The sequence below is a fragment of the Bombus impatiens genome, unplaced genomic scaffold, assembly GCF_000188095.3.
Source record: "Bombus impatiens unplaced genomic scaffold, BIMP_2.2 scf_0317, whole genome shotgun sequence".
NCBI classification, from domain to species: domain Eukaryota; kingdom Metazoa; phylum Arthropoda; class Insecta; order Hymenoptera; family Apidae; genus Bombus; species Bombus impatiens.
The window spans coordinates 1,196,706-1,219,187 of NT_176736.1; the positions used below are offsets into that span (position 1 = coordinate 1,196,706).

Sequence of the window (22,482 nt, forward strand, 5' to 3'; positions counted from 1 at the left end):
GACAACACGTTGAATCTCGAAGATACTCTTCTATAAAAAGAGGGAAATATGATTTATCATGTCCTTTCCTTGCAGCGTTTAAATGACAATATTCTTTTCTGCGATACTTCGAACGATCCGAGAGACGTCTAACACCGCTTTAAAATTTCAGAACGCGTCGTTTCCATTTGACTGTCTGGCACTGTGTGAAACGATCGAGACGCAAAGCGATTCTAAATGCCGAAATCTCGCCTCGAACTTCGCCCGATGAAAACGTCGGGAAACGGTGCAATTAAAAGTCCATCGGGACGAGGCTATAGCCTAAATTCACCGCGTGCTCCAAGGGGTTGAAAACTTTCGGAATCGGATGTATCGATCGGCGACGGTCCGCGAGAGAAGTTGCGGTTCTACGATCGCTCGACAGAGGCTGTATCGATCATCGGTGTATAGCCTGACAGGCGAAACTGTCGACGAAATTACGTTTCATCGATGTAAACTTTACATCCCGATCGTGGCAACAGATTGCAACGGGCAGTGTTACCTGACCGACGCATCGGTCACAGGTAACGATCGCGTGGACAGCGGTTATGCGCTGGCCACGCTAAATTTTACAGTTCTACGGTAATAAATTTTACGTCCAAGCATGTGCACGACGATTGCCTCGCGCGTATTACTCACATCCGTGAATCGAAACTGTTAGACTTGAACCGTAAATGCAAATACGTTGGGAATGCGTCGCCAAGATTTATTTGTATTTCTCTTTTACAACTGGATTGATTTTATCGATAGCAAGATGTAGCGAGGGCAATGTGTACCAACGTTAACTACAGATGACAGTAACGTATTGCAGGAAGAATCGTGGCCCAACTTCGAATTACTAGTTACTATGAACGCACTTATTGCAAAGAACAGAGCTATCATCTTGTTCTTCATAATTACTATACATCTGCGAGTGTGGTATTCATCGAGACAGAGATATGTTCGCGTACCGCTTTAATTTCAATTATTTACGTATTACAGCAGAAATCCATTTACATGAAATTCGTTTATTTGAAGGAAATTTTACTTATTGTCTGATCAAATGAACTCTGAATTCAATTGAACTGTATCGAATACGCATTTAATCTGAAAATCAATAATCGAATCCACTTATCTAAATGTACACTCCTATTATGTGAATGAAAAATCATATGTAGTACTATTGTAACACATTTAGCTACACATTACATATTAATAATTCTAATTAAATATCTTCGCCGGACTGTCAGAAGTTCTATAAACAAATAAATCTAGAATGTAAAGGTCCACTTATCCTTGATCGCTCAAAGTTGGCAGCGGAAGCGGAAACCCCGAGGGTTCCGTTATTAAATAATAATCGAGAGAGTGGTCGAGATAGATACGTCACGTACGCGGACACAATCGCCGGTAACGATATCCCTGTCGTTAGTGTAACGGGCATTATCGTGGCCGTCGGTTCTACAAACCGTAGCGGCGCGACCTCGTGTAACGATATTAGAGGATAATGGAACCGTGCACGACGACGTAGACGACGTAGACGAAGTCTACACGGTTTGATAATAGTCTTGAGCGACGGTCACACGCGCGGCCTCGTGCACGCGCCAACGCGCCATCTCGCGTCCGCTGCGATTCGCAGGACGCTTGGATAGTAATGAGAACAGGTAGCGTACGCCCGAGGGTCTTCCACGCACAATGCAATTCCGCTTGTTACTGATAACGCTGTTGCAATTCTAGAACGTTCGTTACCTATGCCCTTTTTCACCCCTTTCCTTCGTCACCCCCTTTGCACATACGCGAGCTCCTTTTCGTGCCGGACAACACGCCGCAAATTTCCAACTTGCGTTAAACCTCGCCTACGTTTAATCGTCTCATCTGTTTGTTCCCATTGTAGAGAAAGTTCAAAATACGATCTTGCATTTGTGCGTTCTTGTGTTCGACTAATTGTACTTACTGTTTGATACTTTTTAGTCCTTCGATGGATTGGTTCTCAGATACTGAAGGATCCTTTGTCCTAAGTATAGTACAAAAGGAATCAATTCTTGGAGACAACGAGACGAGGTAACCTTCTCTGTGGTTAGGATCACGAGCGAATCATGAAATTGAGTATTCGAGTGCAATACGATCGACAAACAAAGCTTTGTCTCTCTGATACGATTCCTCTATAATCTCGAATTAACATTCAACTGATCAAGCAACGTGCGATGAAAATAATTTAATCAACTATTTTATACAACATAAAAATAACTTTCTCACAATTAAGGATTTATATTAGGCATCTATAACTCTTCTAAAAATCATTCTATTTAGATAGACCTAATTACGAAGAAAGCTAAAAGTAACTTTGTCTCTTTCTTCAAATGCTAACGAGACTGTTATCTAAATCCCGTGAAACAAAGAAATAATTCTCACACAGGTAAGAATCTGTATACCCGTTGCGAAAACAAGCCTAGTCGGACAATGAAACTTAAAGGCTTCCCATGAGGCATAATCACCGGACAGACAATCGTTCTGTCCGAACAAGGAAACAAAAGAGGGAACAAGCGACTTGCCGGCTGATCTAGGCTCGTTAATCAGTCGGTCGGCATATAGAGCGCAATTATCCGACGGTAATTAACTTCGCAAACTGCAGCCCCCGCGGAGTCTAGCAAGGCGAACGCGCAAAGGACGGGTCGGGTAGATGGTTGATAGCGGCTAAGGGTGGCGGTGGTAGTGGCGTCAGCAGTGGATGGTAGATGGTTTGGATGGAAGGTTCTTCGTGGGTTCCAGCCTGATGGAGCTGTTCTGGAATTATACACGGGGTTAGCCCTGAAAACCAGGCGGCAGCTAGCTTTTGCTCCGGAAACTAATTTAACTCTCGCATCCTCCGCCCTGCCAACCAGTGGCGTACAGTTGAATCTCGAGCTTCCACCATCGACCCTCACCGATTTCCACCCATCGTTCGTCTATGTGTAGCCCCTAGTTCGCGGACGTGTTGTGTCTCTGAATCGAAAGTAGGGGCGCGTAGATTCTCGAATGAATTTACCTTGAGAAAAACTAAACACACATACCCATCGACTGTGTTTGTGCACGTTTACACGAGGGAATCGACGTATTTGAAGTTTCATTTGATTCGACGAGGCTCGAATGGAATGGAAAGTGTATCATAGATCTGGTCAAAGCACTCGATCCACCGCTACGAATACATACGAGTGATTGCAAGTTTGATTGCGAGTGGCTCGTTCGAGTACCATTTCGAGGCATTAATTAGAAAGTTGGCGAGACGCAATCGAAAGGAGTATCTCGCTTCGGCTCCTCTATAAAATGACCGATTCGATTGGGAAATATTCGACTTTACAACCAGCCGAATTATCGATACCATGTTTTTTAGTCATAGAGTGCTCGACTTATAATGGAAGTTTGGGTAAACCAAGCGATAAATACTTTTTTCTCGTCAGTTTGCCAACATAGGTTCTCGTTAAAGAGGTACAAGGGAATTCTCGTCCAATTCGCATGGTGAACGATGATGGAGCGCTCAGATAGGAAAGATTTCGCAAGCGAGGAGGCGCGTGCGCGAGCCGAGACCATTGTGATTCCTCGATATTCGTACAATTAACAGGTGATTTTAATTGGATGAGCCAGGCTGGTTCTTTCAGCGGTTCACAGGGCACTCTTCCTTTTAATGGAACCCATCTAAAACCTGACGGCTCTGGTTATGGAAGCCTCTATCTATCCAGGTCGCACTCAGCTACCCGCTAATTCAATTAGCCAATTTTCATTGTACCGTTCGCGCGTCCACTGGTCCGTTTTAATTCGTAGGTAGAGCCGCGAACGATAGTCGATATCTTCTTTTCTCCGTTCCTTTTTCCCGTCCGTTCGCTGTCCCTTTTTATACATTTCCCCTCTAATATCGACGAGCCAGGCTGCCGTTCATTCCGTGTTTGCCCTCGGTCAACAGCGAGTCTGTCTTCATTCTCTCGTTCTACGAATTCGTGCTGTCTTCCATCTGTCCACGTATTATCCGCAGTGTTCGGTAAAAGGCATTCGTGATATTTCATTGACGGTAGTGCAGATTTTCTCAATTTTCGGTAGACGAAGCAAATACAAACGTAAGAAAATTCTTTACAACTAACCAACAGAGAGAGAGAGAGAGAGAGAGAGAAAGAGAGAGAGAGAGAGACAGACAGACAGACAGAGAAGAAGAAGCGCAGAATGAAAAAAAAGCAACGAAGAATGAGAGGAGCATAAAAGTAGAAGCCTGAGAATAATCGATTCTTCTACGTTATACATTACTAAAGAAAATAAGGGAAAAAGTAGGGCAGATAGTGGAGCAACATAAAGAGAAGGTACGCGATATCAGAGGCGACTACTCGCCAGGGATCGAAGAGAGGAAAGCTGGTGCGGGACAGGAGGCTCCCGTGGGTGCGGCGAATGTATAAAATCATATTTTTACGACGTCGCGGGACGAGAGGTGCGAAATAACAATTACCCATCCGTCAGTAGCGTACACGGCGTCGCTACGTGTCGCGATAAATTGTAAATAAGCTCCACCGTCTCGGAAATCCCTGGAATCTGGATAAACTTTTGAAAAGATATTCCGGTCGAACGTGACGCGTTTCTCGCGCGGCTGATGGAAACCACCCCCGGCCCGAGATTTATCGTAAATTTTAACGCGACCGTAGCACAGACGCCGCACCAATGCATTCACCATTCGTCCTATGGGCAAAAAGAAAACCCATTAACGTCTACCATTCTTTCTGCTTGTTCGTAACGCGCGAATCCGCCCGGTGAAAAAAGCATCGATACCATTCGCGGACGCTAAGTCCAGCTAAAAGGCAAGGTCGAAGCACAACTCTTTCGATATCGATTGGAGAAAAGCTCAGGAGTACGTACGTTTGTACAAGCTCCTCGCGAAACAACCTGTACATGTTTGTTATTGCTTGCCCGTACGATGAACCGGTTTCTTTAATTTCCGACCTGAAACTCGCCGGCTCGAAGATAAACGAACGAACATGACAAACAGAGACACGGAAGAGCGAGAACGTTGAATATTTGACGAGCAAACTCCGGATGAATTTAACGACATTTTTCCGTGCGATGTTTGCCCACCGCGTCCCCGCCAATTTCTAGATCCGTCAGCTATCCGGTGCTAGTAATACAGGATAAACACGACAATGTGCCGGGCAGAATCGAAACGGGCATGGTTCCACGTCGGGAACTGTTGACTCGAAAAATACCATAACGTATCCGGAAGAGACGAGAGCCAGCTCGGACTAGTCAGCTTAACCGTCGCGAAGCAGATACGAATGGAAGATACAGCACGCTTCTGATTGCTTTCCGCAATTCTCGGAGCCGGTACGATTCCCTTTTCCCCTTCAAGTCGACCAGAACACTTTCCCGTGCTGCCGGTTTTTCTCCGGGGGGCACGGCACGATTTCCTTTTTCCAGTTGGCAGAAGGCGAAGACTGCGGTACGGATAACGCAAACGTACGGCAACAAAACGATAGAAATCCGTGATAGACGGAGAGAAGCAACGGTAGGAAGATTGGGTAAGGTGGGTGAGAGAGACGAACGAAATCCCCGTCGAGGGACCTGGGTTGATAGTTCAAGAGCGAGAAGAAGAAAAGATAACGGTGGAAAAAATCAGAGAGCAAACGGTGCTTTATTTACGAATTCTTCAGGCAGGATGCAACGACGAAAGAGTGACGGGACAAAAGCGGAGGGAAACGCGCTGTTCCTTCGGGCGAACGGTCGACGATGCTTTTCCAACAACGCGAAGGAACCTCCTCCTAGGCAAATGCAGAGAGTTATCGGAGGGCAAAGGGTTGAGAAGGTAGAAAAGGGGGAAGAAAGGAACGTCGGAGGGTTGACAGTTTGAAGGGAACCAAGCAAGGGGATTGAAGAAGGAGCTCTACAGAATTAAGAGCCCATTAGCCTTTCATTAACTAGACGTTGGATACGCGGAGGGCTGACGGATACTCTTTTCTAACCCCTTCTTTGTGGTCGTGTCCCTTCAAAGAACAGACGAAGGCATCTCGATGAAAACTGGATCCATTCAAGCCTGGGCAGCCACTTACCACCATCTGGTATACACGCAAACGAGTTCCTCCCCCTATTGTGTTCGGGCCTGAGAGGAGGAATCGCGTAACGTTCTCCCGGAAGTGACGCGGATACAGCCTGCTTAAGTTTAAGCGACGATCGAAAAAGAGGAGACGCTCTTAATTCACGCTTGCTTCAAACACCTTACATGATACGATATAAGCAGAATCTCAGCGTGAGGAGAAAAGGCTGCAAAGCCAGCGAACGATGGAGGCGGCAAGGAAAATGGAGAAAGGGAAAACGAGTGACGCGAAATCTATTTTAAAATTAAGGATCAACATATCGCAACGGCGCAGTTGCATAAACTCAAGCACCGGATAGTAGGACAATGTAAGAAATCTAAATATGTATTCGTTTAAGTATACATCAAGATACATAATGTTTGATAAGGATTGAATAATATTCGTCTGTTACGATAAATAGTGTATCGCAAACATTGAGAAAGAAAAAAGAAGACCGTCAGTGAATTCTTGATGCACCAATACGCCATTGCGAATGGTTTAAGAATAATTGAGATCAGAAATTACATTGATCAACTGCATCAAATTGAAAAATATTAAAAAGCAATGAGATTACAAATATTATCTTATAAGTTTATAATTTTGCATACTCTTAAGATACCTTTTAAAGAGACACAAACAAACATATGCGATTAAGTCTTTTATTCTTTGAGAAATTCATACTAATTTAATTTCCAGACCGAGAAATAAAGGAAAAACAGAGAAGAAAAGCTCGAAAGGCAGACCAAGCTGTGTGTCACGACACATGTAATCGCGATGAAGATTTTCTCGCGCAGAGTCCCCATTCTATTAGACGATAATTGACTGTCAAACTCGCGGCACGCTGGCGCCGTGCACGGTCGTTCGACTGTAATGCCAGAAACGGGTTAATTGCGTTATGGCTGTCATTATCTCGGTCGCTGAGCATGCAGCTCTCGAGAGGAGCGCCACCCACGAGACGCGGCTTGTGCACGTAATCCCGGGTATGTTCTGCTGAAACGTTTACTTCTAAACGTGCGGGGCAAGAGAAATTTCGCCTCGTTTATTCGATTTGCCAACTCGCGCTTCGACTAGTTTTTTAACTCCTATCCGGTGGTCTCTCGTGAAACTTCCACAACTCGCTGTGTATCATTAGAACAAAACTATCGCCATCCTCGTTTTTCGCCATTTTTACACGCCAAATACCACAACCGAAGCAATTAAGGCCGAAGCTGAAGAATTTGTTATTACCTCAGAGGCTTGAAATTAAATAACTCACGGTAACTAACTGATGCTACAAATAACGAAAATACCGATGTCCAAAATACAGAATTTATATCGGAGAAAAAATATATGCTTCTGCCCGTGTATTTTACAAAGAATCATTTAAGTTCCTCCAAAAACCCACCGTTATCGATCTAACAAATTTCTGTTAGAAACGTCGAATTGTATTCTCGTGCTAAACCTAATTGTACGAAGCAAATAAATACGAAATGAAAATTTAACTGCGTGTCTGATTATTCTTCTAGTATCTACTTAAGCAATCGTTATCCATTCATCTCTATAAAACACTGTGTCAAATTTGCCAATACTGATACATATTGAAACGTTACCAATCAATCATGTAATTTAAAGGCCTTGGAAAACTAACTTTCTTACAAATACAATTTGTCTTTGTCAAACCATAAATAACGACGCTTCACGAATGTGATATTGCAGGATAAAGATTTGATCTACGAAACATCCAACGTCCTATCCAAAGAAAACCGCATTTCAATTCGGAATAAAACCTAGCAACGAAATATGACGGAAGGGCTAGCAAGTGAGTGAAACCGTTCATTTAAAAGGGGGGGGGGCAACGTTAATTAACATTTTCGCGTTTGTCGTTGGGTCGATGCGTTTTACGCTTTCACGCTCCCGTTCAACAATTTCGTCGAGTTCACCTCGGCGACGTTCGGTCGGGCGAACCGCGCTCGATGTCGCGGCAGGAATTAAGCAACGCGTGTACGTAGATAACGCAGAGATGGAAGAACTTACCAGGATCGGAGGAAGGATGAGCCCTGGTGAGTCTGCAGAGTTGCAGCGGCAGATAACGTGTATCCGCTCGCGGTGGTGACTTTGGAGGCGGAGGAGTCGCACTCAGGAATCCACGCTGCAGCTCCCAGCCAACCTCCTGGATGATCGAAGCTTTCCTAAAATACGGTGTCACTTCCCTCAGGTATTTCACTGCAACAGAAAAATGGCCAACTGTGAGAGATTTTTGTTTCGACATTCAAAATCGTACGCTTTAGTGGAAAATAAAACAATGGAACTGAGAGAAGATGAAAACGCCAAGATTTTGACAACAGCGCTTTCTGTTTTTGAAAATTTCTATCTCTATAAGTAGATTCAGCCTTAAACTTTCGACCGATCGATGATATTATCAAAATCTATTAAGTTGTCCGGAAAATGTCATTCTTTCACAAACGTGTTTTTTACAACAGTGCACCTCCATACAAACGTGAAACCAAGTCTGTGAAATGTCGCGGTCTTTATCTCAACAGAACAAAATCATACGTAATTCGACAAAATAATATAAAACAAAAGACGTTGTGCGTCTATTATTTCCTCATAAAACGAAAAAAGCTTTTCGCACAACTTAGATCGCGGCCCCTCGATAAAGAGTCACGAACAACCAGGCGCCATTTCGTGGATGATGCATAAGTAGTGCAGGTAGGGGAACGCTGATTCTTCGGTGTTTTTACGGCGTCCAGCCTTGAAATTTGCCGTGTACCTGGCCGACAGTGGAACAGGCCGAGGCGAGCCTCGTAAATCGTACCTCGGCCGGATCTCTGTTTCGCCATCGAAGCGTCTGCGAGATACGGTACCGCGGTCACGTACAGACTGTTTCAAAATCCAATTTGTCGTTGATGTTTCGACGTTGCTGTGCCACCGACGCGATTACATATAGGACAAACTCGTTAAAGTTCGAAGGAACACACTGTGCACGAGCACAGGAGGGGCTACGAACGATAAGGGGTGAGTGGTAAAACAGAGAAGAGAAGAGGGGATACGAAGGTGCGCGGGAATAGTCTGCAATCCTGACACGAGCTAACCGAAATACTGAAACATGTAACACACGCTCAGAGGGTGGCAGAGTAACCGACACCCTCGGGCGAACGGCGAATTCGCAGGAATCCCGTAAAAACCGGTCGTAAAGTCGGGATACGTTCTCCTGGAGGAAAGACGTGGCTTAATATCGAACTGATCGGTGGAATATCGACCGGCCTTTTGGCCCTCCTATTCCTCGTCCTGGAATTTCCGTCCGTGCTCCGATTCTCGTTACCGAAATTACCGATCTATACGGAGTAAACCGTGGGTTTACGACTAGTTCTTTTTAGAAGCAGAAGTCGATGGTACGTGCGTGCACGTGTGTGGGTGAGTGTGGGTGTGTATGTGTGTGGGTGTGTGTATGTATGTGTGTGTGTGTGTATGTATGTGTATGGAGAATATAGTATAGCAGCGTTGTTGATGGACGTAGTTTACTCAAATTTTCTCAGGTAATCAGCGGCACACGAACACGCTAATGTCTTTCATTCATCGTAAACTCTAATCATAACCATTTGCTTGTCAATCTATCTGCTCCGACAGAATCTTTTCTTCCTCATCGTGCACAACGTGGCTAGTTCGGTAAACACGGTAGCAATTTCAACGATGCCCATTGATAAGCGACGTACACCGTGGTCGTAATACAAGTCCCGAGTAACCAATCTCGTTCACTGAGCGGCGCAAACAGCCATCCATCTGTCCAGTGATTCGTCGCATTATTAATAATTAGACGCGCTCGTGTACGCGACACGACTGTTTGTCCCCGATTTCCATCCAATTGGATTACCGCTCGCGTCACCATAGAATTTCATTCGCTAATATTGGCCGGATAAATCTGGTCGTCGGTCATCGACGTTCTTATCCTAGCGCATCGTGATCCGCGATAATTCTCCGGTTAGAGAATACTTGTCTCTGTTTCTACGAGTGTTGCGATTGCCGTTAAAACAAATTGCAAACGTTTGATTTCCAGAACTATCGAATTGAACATTTCTGTAAGCCTGGAAATTGGCAACATCGATTATATTGTAAAGCACACGGATAGCCAAGTGACCGGATTCCAAAAACTTCTATCATTTACCATTTTGCCTGAAAATCACGTCGGCGCATCGAAAAACGAATATCGAATATGGACTACGCTCATACGCTTTTACTTGGATTTCGTGGAATTTTGGAAAGCCACGAGTCGAGATCCGAATCCTGGTATGTCGAAAATTCTGTCTGGACGAGCGCGATCGTCGTGTGGTCCGCAAAAACTCGAAACGTTCTGGTCGGCCGCGCACCGACCGGAACCTGCTGTGCAATTTTCCGCGCGCGTTCGACACGCGAGCGAACGAGCTTCACCGAACGCGGCCACCTATAATTTCGATCGCGTATTCGAGGCCGATCGTCGTTGGCCCTCCCATTCTCGAGGCTGGCAATTTCGCTCGATCGACGCGGCCGATAACGAAATCCGCGGCTCTCCCCTAGATAATTTTCGCGCGTGAAGTGAATTTCAGGATGAATCGTGCAAGAGGAACGATCTTGATATCGCCAAGCGTTTGTTCGATTATATAACTAAGTCTAATAACAAACGATTGTAGGATCGTAAATGAGCCTTTTCACCTAAATATCTTACAAATTAATCACTTTAATAAATTAAGCATTTATCCTTGGTGCATTTCCGCTATTTTCTTTTCCCTTATTATCCTGTTCCTTTTCTCTTTTGTTAACACAGCTCTTCAATTTAGCAGATTAAATCATCCTCGACTTTTTCCACGGACAATTTTATTTAATATCCAATCGTCTGTATCCGTGAATTTAAACTCCTTCTTTCTATTTTCTCAATTTCCGCAGACATCCAAATATAGAATAATGAACAAGTTAGGAGAAAGCATGAAAAATTTTTGCAATAGATTGTATAGATTGACATACGAACGACGTTGTCGAAGTATTTGCATCCAAATTATTCATAAACCTGGGAGATTTTAAGACGACAAACAAGCAGTTAGTGACTCTGAGAAAACAGTAAGTAACGTTTTCGAGGCCAGAGAAGAGGTCAAGGAGGAAAAACCCGGGAAATCCACAAAATATTTGAAAGTCGAAATACGCTTTTTGTTTGTGCGGTCTCGAAAGGGAACACAAAGGTAATGGGACACAAAGCTCGATGAGTGGCGTCCAACGTTGACGCTACTTTTTAACGCTCCATTAATATAATTAAGAGATCCCACTCGGAAAAATATTCCTCTGATTAGATTACCCGACACGAATGTATCACTTAAAAAAAAAAAAAAGCGACGAGAGCGGAATGAAAAGCCGAATAACTGACTAAATCGTGAAACAATAAATCAATTAAGTGGGCGTGGGAGGAGGCAGGCTTTATAAAATGATTATTGGTGATAGAAAGACGAGTCAAAGAATCATGAAAATAGGTGTCTATCGAGTCACTCTAGAACGCTGCAGGTAATTGGAATTTCTATTAAGATACGTCTATGCGAATGGCAGAACTGTTAGGACTTTATCTTCGGAATTAGAGACACTCGCAACGAGACCACGTTACAGCAAAATACGCTGGTTTCTGGAATATGCAACATCCCCGGAGCTCGCTACTGCTAATCTACTTTAGCAACTCTCTAAGAACAACTTGCAGGTAGAACATTAGTTTTCCTTAGGGAATGGAATCAATTTCCGCATTAGGATTAGTTAAACGTTCGAATCTTTCCGAACTTCGCCAACTTCCAACAACTTCTCTGGTCTCTCCGATATGCACGAGTATCATACGATACGTAGGTGTATCATATATCGTTTGTGTGCATCAAAATTCATAACAGGAACGGTATGGAAGAAACATCGGCAGAAACGAGTCAGAAAGATAGAAGAAAGAAGAGACGAGGACAGTTTGAAGGCGACCGATCGAGCTCCGGGGACGCGTTCGAAATAAGAGGAAAACGAATAAACCGGAAGTCGATCGCTGTCCGCTGCCGACGGAAGATATTTTTAATATCCGGCGAGGCAACCATCCGCTCGTCTTATCCCACCGCCTTGGCACAGCCCCGTGTATACAGAAAGGGACAAAAAAGGGTAGCTTGCGTCTACAAGGGGAATCATCTCGTATTGAAATTGCACGGAAATTTATCCCAGATCGGTAGGTAGCTATATCGATGCACCATTCTAAAATTCGAATCCCGATGAAGAATGGATCGTCTCGATCGACCTATTCTTAGACTTTGCTAGAAACGTATGGGGCCGGACAACTTTGTTGGAGAATTCGAAAGAAGCACACGTGAAATCTTGATAATTTGTTACCGTGAGAACAAGAACACGGGGGGATGATGAACGATGAAGAATCGAGCAAATAATTATTCTACGGTTATTAGGAATTACGAAAAGATTCCACGTGACAAGAATACGTATTGCTGATGTGAGATTTTTGAGAACGTAGTATAATTGAAAATGAAAGAATCTCGTATGAATCGTGTAAAATTAGATAAGATTTAAGCGAGTTGAATTGTGTTGAGTGAGAGAGTTACATTGTATTATTTCTATGTTATTGTAGAATGTAATTCCAGTTTAGTAATGCTATTAGCCGATATATTCCTACACCGTCGCTTCATTTATCGCCAAATTTCGAGCTAATAATTACAACAGCATATTTATAGGTACATTATTAGCCAAAATTAAAAGCTTTAAACAGAATACAAATTGTTTAGAATTTTCGATCCCAATAGCCGAAATAATGGCATGGGAACACTAAATTTACACTTAGAATTTATATTAGAATAGTTATACTATATTTATTTGATAAACGATTTCAAAGATATTCATCGATACACACTTGCACGCGTCTCAGCACTTTCTTTGTCTCACCTTCTTCCATACCAGACTGTTAACCGACTGAACAGTTTACATTCATTGTTTTCGAAACGCCGCGCACACACATTCTTCCACGCACTGATATTCACACACATGTATGACTACTATGCAGCTAATCTAGTCTAGCACATAAAATTATACATATCTCAATACAAATAATTCGGGGAAGCATCAGGGACCAAAGTGGAAACGCACGTGCGACTGGCGTATGTCATTATCACTTTGACTGCCACGGTGGTCATTGGTGACCGGAGCGTTTGAACTTCTTACAATTGTAAAAATTGTATGAAAATTGACAGTTAGGGCACTTTGAATATAATCGATAAATAGAAGATACTTTGAAATAAAAACTTCCCCATTGAACAATTAAACATTTTTATTAGAACATCAATAAAAAAAGATGTTAACAAATCTTGCATCTAACGGTGCACTGTGTTTGCATCCAAATCTTTGAGGGGTAATCTACGAATATTATTATAAACACACCTTAGAAAATAATCGTAAATGCTGCTTTACAATCATATAATTGAAGTTAGAAGTGTGAACATACCTTAGTATTACATATAGAATGGGTAAATACTGTTTACTAGTATCTTCTACACGTTTCAACGATATATTCTACACGTTTTGCCTGCGACGAAATAACGAATGCGAATGGTTTGTTGAAATAAACGAAGCCTTGTTATAATATGTCGCTATCAACTGTTAGCAAGGTGCCACGGTAGTCACCCGTGGCCACCAATAAGATGAACGGTCCATTGGGGAAGAATGTTGTCTTACATCATCAATTTATTATTATTTTGCCATTATATGCTTTGAATAATAAAAATACTCTCGTGGCGTCCTGAGCGAAAAATGTGATTTCGGCAGTGTTATCTACTGTCGCAACCAAGAGATCGATACTCGAATCAATGTAGGATCACGCGAAACAAAGTTACTGGAATATAACGCGACAGTGAGACGCGAAAGGATGATCAAGAAGGCGAGATGAATCGCTTTAAAAGGGTTCGCCACCTGTGGTCCCGGTACTGTGATCGACAGGTGGTAAACGGCACTTTGCAGCGACGCCAGAACAGAAAATATCCTCTCACGCGGGAATCCTTTCGCTATTTACGAGCGGCTCTTCCTTATACGTGCTATGCACACTGGCAAAGCCGATTTATTCCGTTGGCTCAGACTGGAACCCGCGTCCACCAGAAAAATGTACAGATGATCTTGTTCCCATGAACAAGCTGGCATGAATATTGAACGAATCCGCGAGATGCGGCAGCGAGCGTGCCAAACGTTCGTAAATTTTACGCTCTATGTACCAACATTAACAACATTCGTGATGGAACAATGTTTCACTTCGTAAAGTGAAAATATACGCTGCTAGAAGCAATTAGGCAATTCTCTTGCATCAATCGACAGAAACGAGGAAGAGTTTATACATTTGATATTATATGAAACGCAATTTCTACGAAACCGTAACAAAGATTGTCTTCAATAATTTGGAAGAATACAAGAATAAACGGAGGACGATATGGAAATTAAAATGACACTCAGATCGACGCTCTAATAGGATTGTTTTTAGCAATTCAAGGATTAATAAGTAACAATTGTCAACCTAATAATTAAAAAGGAATGTAGCTAGAAGCATTGCATTTTACGCTCCATTATCGCAAACGAACCAGTCTACAATTCAATTTTTAACGCCATTACATGCATTTGTTAGAGGTAGCAAGAAATTAAAATTGACAAGAATCCGTGAACTTATCGATACGATATTTCTCCCGTGTAATATTGTATTTGATCCGGTAAATAAGATGATGTTACCGGTTCGGTGAGCTTTCTTCTCGGGATAAGTTTCGTTAGATTAAACGCCTGGGTCGTCACGGGAACGCGACTGATCCCTCGAGATTTTTATTCGCCGACCGAGGAAGGATGCCTCCGGATAAGAAACGTCCGGGAATCTACCCCTTTTTCGCGGCTCTCGCGTAATCGTATGATTTACATTCAAATTTCCTTCGTGGGGCAATACGACCTGTTCTTCGCCGAAATTTATTCGGGATTTCGTTGGGTCCGAACGATTCCAGCTTACGGTGGAAACTGGAGAAACTGCCTTAGACATTTCCCTATTTTACTAAACGTATATCGCGGGCCAGAAATTTTACGATACTGTTAACTCTGATTACTTCCGGACATCGCATTAATTGATACGCGATCGAAGAATTTGAGAGAAATTTCCAAATTTTATACTTAGACGACCTTTTGACGGAAAACATTTTTCCTCGATACAGCGAATTCTTGAATAAAAGGCGAAGGGAAAATAGAAGCTTGCAAACGTTTTTACGGATCGTTAGAATCTGTCACTCATCGTTTCAGGTGACGCATATTTACGGAGGGGCATCAGTTTGAGCATTTAATATAACACGATCATTCGAAAAGTAAGTAATAAATGTCTTTTACAATTTTAATTGCGGCCAGGTTTTTTAAATATGTTTACTTAGGTATTCGCAATGATACAACATAAAGTTATGTCACTAACATTTCTGAATGCATTTTAATATTAATTACAACATGCAAAGGGAAAAATACACATCTATTAGGTTGTCCGAAAAGTGTCTTTCTTTTATAGACACGTCTTTTGCAACAACGCATCTTTATACAAACATGAAACCTAATCTGTCAAACGTCGTGATCTTTAGTTTAATAGAACAGAATGGATCATACGTAATTCGATAAAATAATATAAAACGGAAAATGTTGTGCATCCATTATTTCCTTATGAAACAAAAAGAACTTTTCGGACGACCTAATACATGCAAAACACATCAATGGACTTTAAAACTTAGAAAAAGATGAGCTTGGAAGAAAAATATTCTTTGCAGGATATTCATCTTGTACTTGCATAGAAAGTATTTTTTACATCGTCAGAACTCAAGAATATACTTTGGTGAACCAACCTGTATGTGTTCTACTAAATAACAACTCTCTGACACTCTCTATATTGTCTGCGGATAAATTAAAAACTCTGATTGAACAGGTAATGCGATGTGACAGTTCGCAACGATGTCAGAAATCTGAAAAACCGAACGGAGCGTCTCGGTTACCCGGACAAAGAGCAATCTAGCAGCGGAAATCGCGCAATTAAAGAGGAAGGAGGGCTCGAATTTTCCCCGGTACGGCAGACTGTCGGCCGTTCGAGCGAAAATAAAAATCCAAACGGGCGGCGCCGCGGCAGTCGTTTTCTTCGACGACGGTATATATACTGCATTTAATCGGGCGAATGCGAATCACTAGAACGTCCGGCGGCAGTTGCAATGTGACGGGCAAGGAAATAAGTATAAATGAAAATGAAACGAAGATCGTCGCCTTCTGTCCTTCTCCTTTTACTCGGACTTTTATTTCCTTTTCTGCTTTCCAACCCCCTTCATTATTTCGTCATAGCCTCGCTCGAAAAGCATTCGCGACGATTAAGCATTTCTCTCTTCAGCAAAGCCTTATCACGATGCTCGTCCACGAATCGAGTCCAAGTTGAAGTTGGTGATCAGTGGAAAAAGGACGAGTTATTTACGTAGATGAAGAACGTGTAATTATAAAGATAAGTAGAAAATTCTCGTATTCATTCGTAATATAGAGTTTTTGCATTAGTTGAGAATTAATTATGGAGAATTAATTATTAATCACGATGAAACTCTACAGTTTAATTAAATTGTAATGAAATCATTCCTCTTCTCACAAGCAAAACAGATACTAATTACAGAGGATTAAATACAAGTACATATCTGCAACGCGTAATGAATTTATATATTTATTCGTATCTAAAAATGTACGATTAATTGGACGAAAAATAGTAAGAAGTAGATACAATTTATCTGTATTGTTTCGCCCTTCTAAACAATTAGATATCAGGAAATGATAGCTTGCAGGAGATTAGGTCCAGCTATGGTTACGGAAACGCGTTCCTCCCCTCGAGAATAAGCTCTCCCTATTTGAATCGATTTATCGGTGCGCGTGTAACGTGAGAAACGCTGCGTGTTCACCGGTTATCGTCATCATTCGCCAACGCGAGCCATGCACAAGAAATATCTTGATAAAATATCTGTCAACTATTTGTTCGATCGTAAATAAAAAGTGCTAAAGCTTTGTTTGATCCGAACATGACGTTCTGGCAATAAAATTTGGATATTCGATCAAAAATTGAAGCCGTGAAAGGATCACGAATCCAACTTTAGGTTAGGTGGTTTTTACGATGTAACGAGATCGTAAAATCGATCGAGCGAACAAATTCACAGAAGGTTGAGGACCTGTAAAACTCGGACAAGAAATTGCGTGACGTACCATATATAAATTTATCCTTCGAATATTTATGTTTGAATCACATTCTTATTTTCGCAAAGAAAAAGACGTTTAATATTCTAATGAAAACTTCCACATAAAATTGACGTCTGTCTATTTTTCTCATAACTAAACGCTTAAATCAAAGATATTATTAAGCATTTCTTATGATATCTGCATCCCTGGATATCATCCGATACCTCCTCTTGACGATCGGTAATTTAATCGAACGCTTCTTTAGACGTCTCACTTTAGGTGAGAATTACCACGTAGCAACTCTGTATAAATATACATGTTCCGAACGATCGAAACCATGGAGTTCACGTCTCTGAATAAGTTCCATTGGTATCCGCGAGACATCGTCAAATAAAACACCTGGCCTTCGTGGAAATTCTAACGAGTCTCATCAATTATTCATAAAGTTGACGTCTGTTCTTTCCGATTCTTATCGCGGCTGATTCCAATTGAATCTCGATTCGGCCTAAGCCGCATGGCACGGGGCTAATTTAAATGGAAGCAGGGCGAATCGAACGTCCGGTTGAAATTCGATCGTAAAGACGAGGACGAGACGGAACGTCAGCTTAATTTGTATGCACGACAGCAATAAATGCTTTATGGCTGCTAATAAATGAGGGCATGCGAGTGGCGAACGGTTGAGCTACTTGCGCGTAAGGCCATGCGAGAACATAGGGCAGCAGCTTTACAAGCGCGTACTCGTTCCGCGATAGCATTAAAATGTAAATTCGCCCGGTATCGTTTCATTGATCGTAAACAAGAGAGTGTCGTGTGAACGAAAAGGAAGAAAAAGAGGAACTGAAGATAACGTTGTTATCTTAAATGGAGCTGGCCGCTTCTTTATACGCCGTCCGTAGCGTTCAATTATAGCCGAAACGCTTATAATTCCCGGCAACTTTGCATAATGAACCCCGCCGTAGCAAAGACATTCTCGAAAGCCTCGTTGGAAGTCGATCGTTCGCGAGAACGTGGCGGGATATAAATTTCCAAGGATCGCGAGAATGGTAGCTGGTTCGTCGACGAATCCCTGGGATAAAAAAGGGCGACGAAACGACCATAAACCGGTGCTTTTTCTTTAGATCCGGCCACCGACGACAAGTACAGGGTGTTATATCGTTGCACATCCATTCGGTACGCTTGAATTTTTCCTTCGCTCAATATAAATCCTCCATCAGCGCGTTTACTCGGCGAACACCGACGAATATGGCAGAAACGGGTGATTCACGGAGCTGCTAAGAGAACCCCCTCGACGTAGCTCGCGGACAAACGAGCCTAGGGTGTCGGCGATGTTTCGCATCGATTGGGATTTCGAGCGGAAAAAGGCGCCACGCGTTTGATTGATGGGCGGCTGGATGTATGCAGGAGCTTGAAAATCGAGAGCACCGGATGAAGAGGGGATGAAGGGCGTTAGAAAGTTCGTACCGATCGACAACGGAAATGTCAATGTCTCTGACGGGAAATGAAAAGCGCCAACATGTAGAAATATTTTAATTTTCCATGGAGACACGAAAATTCGTGAAAATTTGTGCTCGAAAAGGGGCAGCACGATTTCGCAACGCTCAGCTGACTACGAATGTACCTACGATAGATCGAATATATCAGCAACCTGTGAAACGCCTGCATATCTATGCAGCTACGCTTCTGATCAAAACTTTGGATACGCCTTTCTTTGTATCCGTATCTCCTTTACAAACGCGAAATGCAGCGCGAATCGTTTGTTTATTCCCTCGTATCAGCCTGCACAAACAAAAATGTATTAAATCGGCATCTCTAACGAGATACAGACCATCACCAGGCTTTTACCATTTTCTAACGAGTAATTAAATATCAATGAAGTTGCTCGAACCACGCACGATGAAACCAAAGCAAATTCCGACAGAAACCAAAGACCGTGCACGAGAGGGATAAAGTGGTGCCACCGGTAGCGCAAAAGCGCATTATATTGGAAAAGTTCCGGTATCGAGAAGCCATGGAAAATAGCAATTAAAAAGGTAGTCGGACGTTGATGAAAAAGCGTATTTTCTAATGAATTCCATGCAACAAGCCCGCCATGTACGTCGGGCAAATTTACGAGCTTCTTTCTCATTAACACGCGCACGGGCGTCTACGGCGGATTATGCAACAGGGTTGCAACGTTAAGAGGGGCCCACATGACAAATTGCCGATATTTGCCCGGCGATGCTCACAAGGATTCATAACTCTCGTAAAATACAAATGTTCAAGACTTGCACTGTTCGTATAATTATTTAAACAAGTTTCTAAACAGATGTTGAACAGATTGTTAAGAAGATCGTTCAGAGGATAAAGTTGAAGATTTCAGGCTCACCCCAATCGTGAAATTCTTTAAATTCGAAGAATATTCTCCGGCGTGTTTCGAGCTCTTGCCAGATTCTTTCGTTTCCAGACTTCCGCGATGTTCGGATGTTTCGAATACTAAGATTTTGTTATCTTGCCAGCTTTCAAAGATACTACACCCTACTCCAGATAACAGGCGCATAAATTTGATAATTTTCGAATCATCAAAATCGTACGTACAATCTTTTGTCTATTTTAATATTCCGTGCACCCCTTTTGTTATTTGAAAAATATCAGCTCTCGAGTCACATCGTTCGCGAATGTACTTCGAGTGAAGCGACTCGTCTCTTTGCGGCGATGTTCGCATTCAGAACGACAACTTCGATACCAGTTATTTTTCCACGAGAAAACGGACCGAATCGGTTTTCCCGATTCGTGATTCCGCTGTGATCATCCTTGATCTGAACTCCGGGATTACGTACGTACATCTCGTCGTCCCGTGGGACTTGATACATCTGCGGACGTCGCTAATTGTACCCGACAACTTTGGAATTTTCGTCGCGTACGGGTTTTGGAAATTCGACGCGACGCGCCCAGCAATCGCGTCGACGAGAGATTTTCTGCCTCCGATCGCCCCGTTTTTCCGCGACCTCCTGAAGTTAATGGAAACTCGAAATTGCTACGAATCAACGGTATACTGTTCCCCTGAACGAGTTCTGATGAAAACCTTTCGCTATTCTATCCTAAAAATGGAATAACCCAACTTCGTTTCGAAAAAATGTCGGATTTCCACGAAATTTAATAGTAACAGCGGAAATTCCGAGGTTTTAGCGTGAATTCTTAATAATAAGAAATTCAAATCTCCGATGAAACATGGACGCTGCTCGACGCTTATGATAGCAGAGCAACGAATGGCGAGAATTAGGGCAAAGGGTCAAAGGACTCTTAAGAGTAAAGAGTTAATGCAGGGTCGGCAGGTTTCAACGGCGTCGTTTGTGCAATGTGCGAGCAAAATTCTCGTTTATTCAAGGCAGCCTCAACCGTGAAAATTTCCACGGAGTTCAAGGGAGAGGAGGGCAAAGTGTACGCCAGCCGAAAAGACAAAAGCTAGTTTCCTTAATCCCGAGGGCCGCACCTCGAGTACAATTTCTTCGTCCGTTCGAGGGCTGCACGGCAGCGCTGTAGCGTTGAATCTATCCGTTTAACTGAAACTCAACTGGAAACTCAACCGGCAATTCTGGCCCCTTGCAATTCCGTTTCCATTAAATCGTGACCATTGTTTCGAGTTCAAAAGGGCTGGCCGTCGTCGACGACGACGACCAAAAGAAAAGCGAAACGTTTAAAGTTTCAAGCGGAGTTTCAGCGTCCTGTCATTTGCATCGCAAAGATTTCGTCTTTCGTCGCACGCTCTTTCTTAACCTTGGTTAACAGCTCTCAGCCATGCGTTTTCCTTTACAAAAACTATTTCTAAAAAGAACAATCTGGTTCTCGTTAAATCTAACAAATTCCACCTACTCTCGCCTCTCGACAAACTCTTGGGAAAACGATTGAAGGTGAAGGAACGAAATAACGTCAAGGCCCCCGTAGCTCTCGCCAAGGTTCCATGGCTTCGTAAATTCTTATCGAAGAATAAAGGTGCGGCAGAACAATCGCGATGACTCACGAGAGCATCGAAATCCCCGCAACGAGGATTTCACGATTCGCCCTTGGAAAGGCACAGCCTAAGATTTGCGGGGAACTCAGAAATCTGTCGTGGAATCTGATGGTGTGCGCGCGGGGGATTCCTTTGAGAGTGTCGTTCGGCGAACACAGGCTTTACGAGCGCGTTGTGCAAAAAGACAGAGAAAGAAAGAAAAAGAAAAGAGAGAGAAAGAGTGAAGGGGCGCGAGAGCGAGACTGGAACGGCTTCTCGCCTCGTAAGGGTTCGAATCTCGTCGCGAATCAGAGAAAAGAGTTCGAAACGGGTATTGGTCCCAGGACGAGCTGCGAGATACCGCTCGCAATATCGTGCCTTTCCCTTCCTTTTATCTAAACGACCCTACACACAGGGTCGACCGACCACCGAAATCACAGCTCGCCGTCGAAGCTCCGGATCGAGACCCATCCTACGGACATTTTCCCGAGCGAATATCGCGGAATAGATTGTTCCTCGTTCCCTTTTATTCCACCTTTTAATCCGCCGGAAATCCGACTCTGCTCGAACGAGACGTAGCTGAAATCATTACTGGGTCCCACTTGTTACCTCTTACCAGTGCGGTGAACCGTGTCGCTTATAGCAACCGAAATATCTTCGAGGAGCGATATATACGTATGTATATGTACGCGTAAATATGGATGCATGGAATTTACATAAAACGTACGAGTATAGGTAAGAGGGCCAGAGTTATTCATACGAATAAAATTTCTAAATATCCCTATCGGAGTAGTGGAAAACCGAGGGAACAATATACGGAACAAAAAAGAAGAATTTTCGCAGAGTTATCACGACACGTATGCGATGGGAGGATGAGACTGGCTGACCAAAAAGTGTGCCGCCACTAACAATGGAAAGGGTTTTTCATGCTCGAACGTGAAATAGTGAAAAAAGGAAGAAAGAATGGGATAGTGGATCTCTTCATACGAATTTGCCCCGCTGTAATGGCTCGGTGGAGCCTTTTAATAGGCTAGGAAAGCGTCCGAAAAAACGTAGGTATATAACCAGGTCGCGCCTTTTTAACACGGCGCACGAGGTTTTATCAGCAAACGGCCGCTCTCTCTAGTCAGGACTTTTCGACAGGGTGCGCGGTTTTATCTTCATTCTTTTATATCCTTTATTCTTTTTCTATCTATCCTATCTATTTTTCTATCTTTTTTTTTTTTTTTTTTT

At 42.9% G+C, this 22,482-nt stretch overlaps 1 protein-coding gene across 2 annotated transcripts in view; it reads right to left on the reverse strand.

Moving 5' to 3' along the window:
- LOC100746694 (beta-1-syntrophin) overlaps positions 1-22,482 on the reverse strand; it is a 360,690-nt gene that overhangs the window by 147,162 nt on the left and 191,046 nt on the right. For both annotated transcript variants that reach the window (XM_012385063.3, XM_024367201.2), the window contains exon 3: positions 8,088-8,276. In XM_012385063.3, the coding sequence (XP_012240486.1) occupies positions 8,088-8,276 (189 nt within the window). The remainder of the gene's footprint in view (positions 1-8,087; positions 8,277-22,482) is intronic.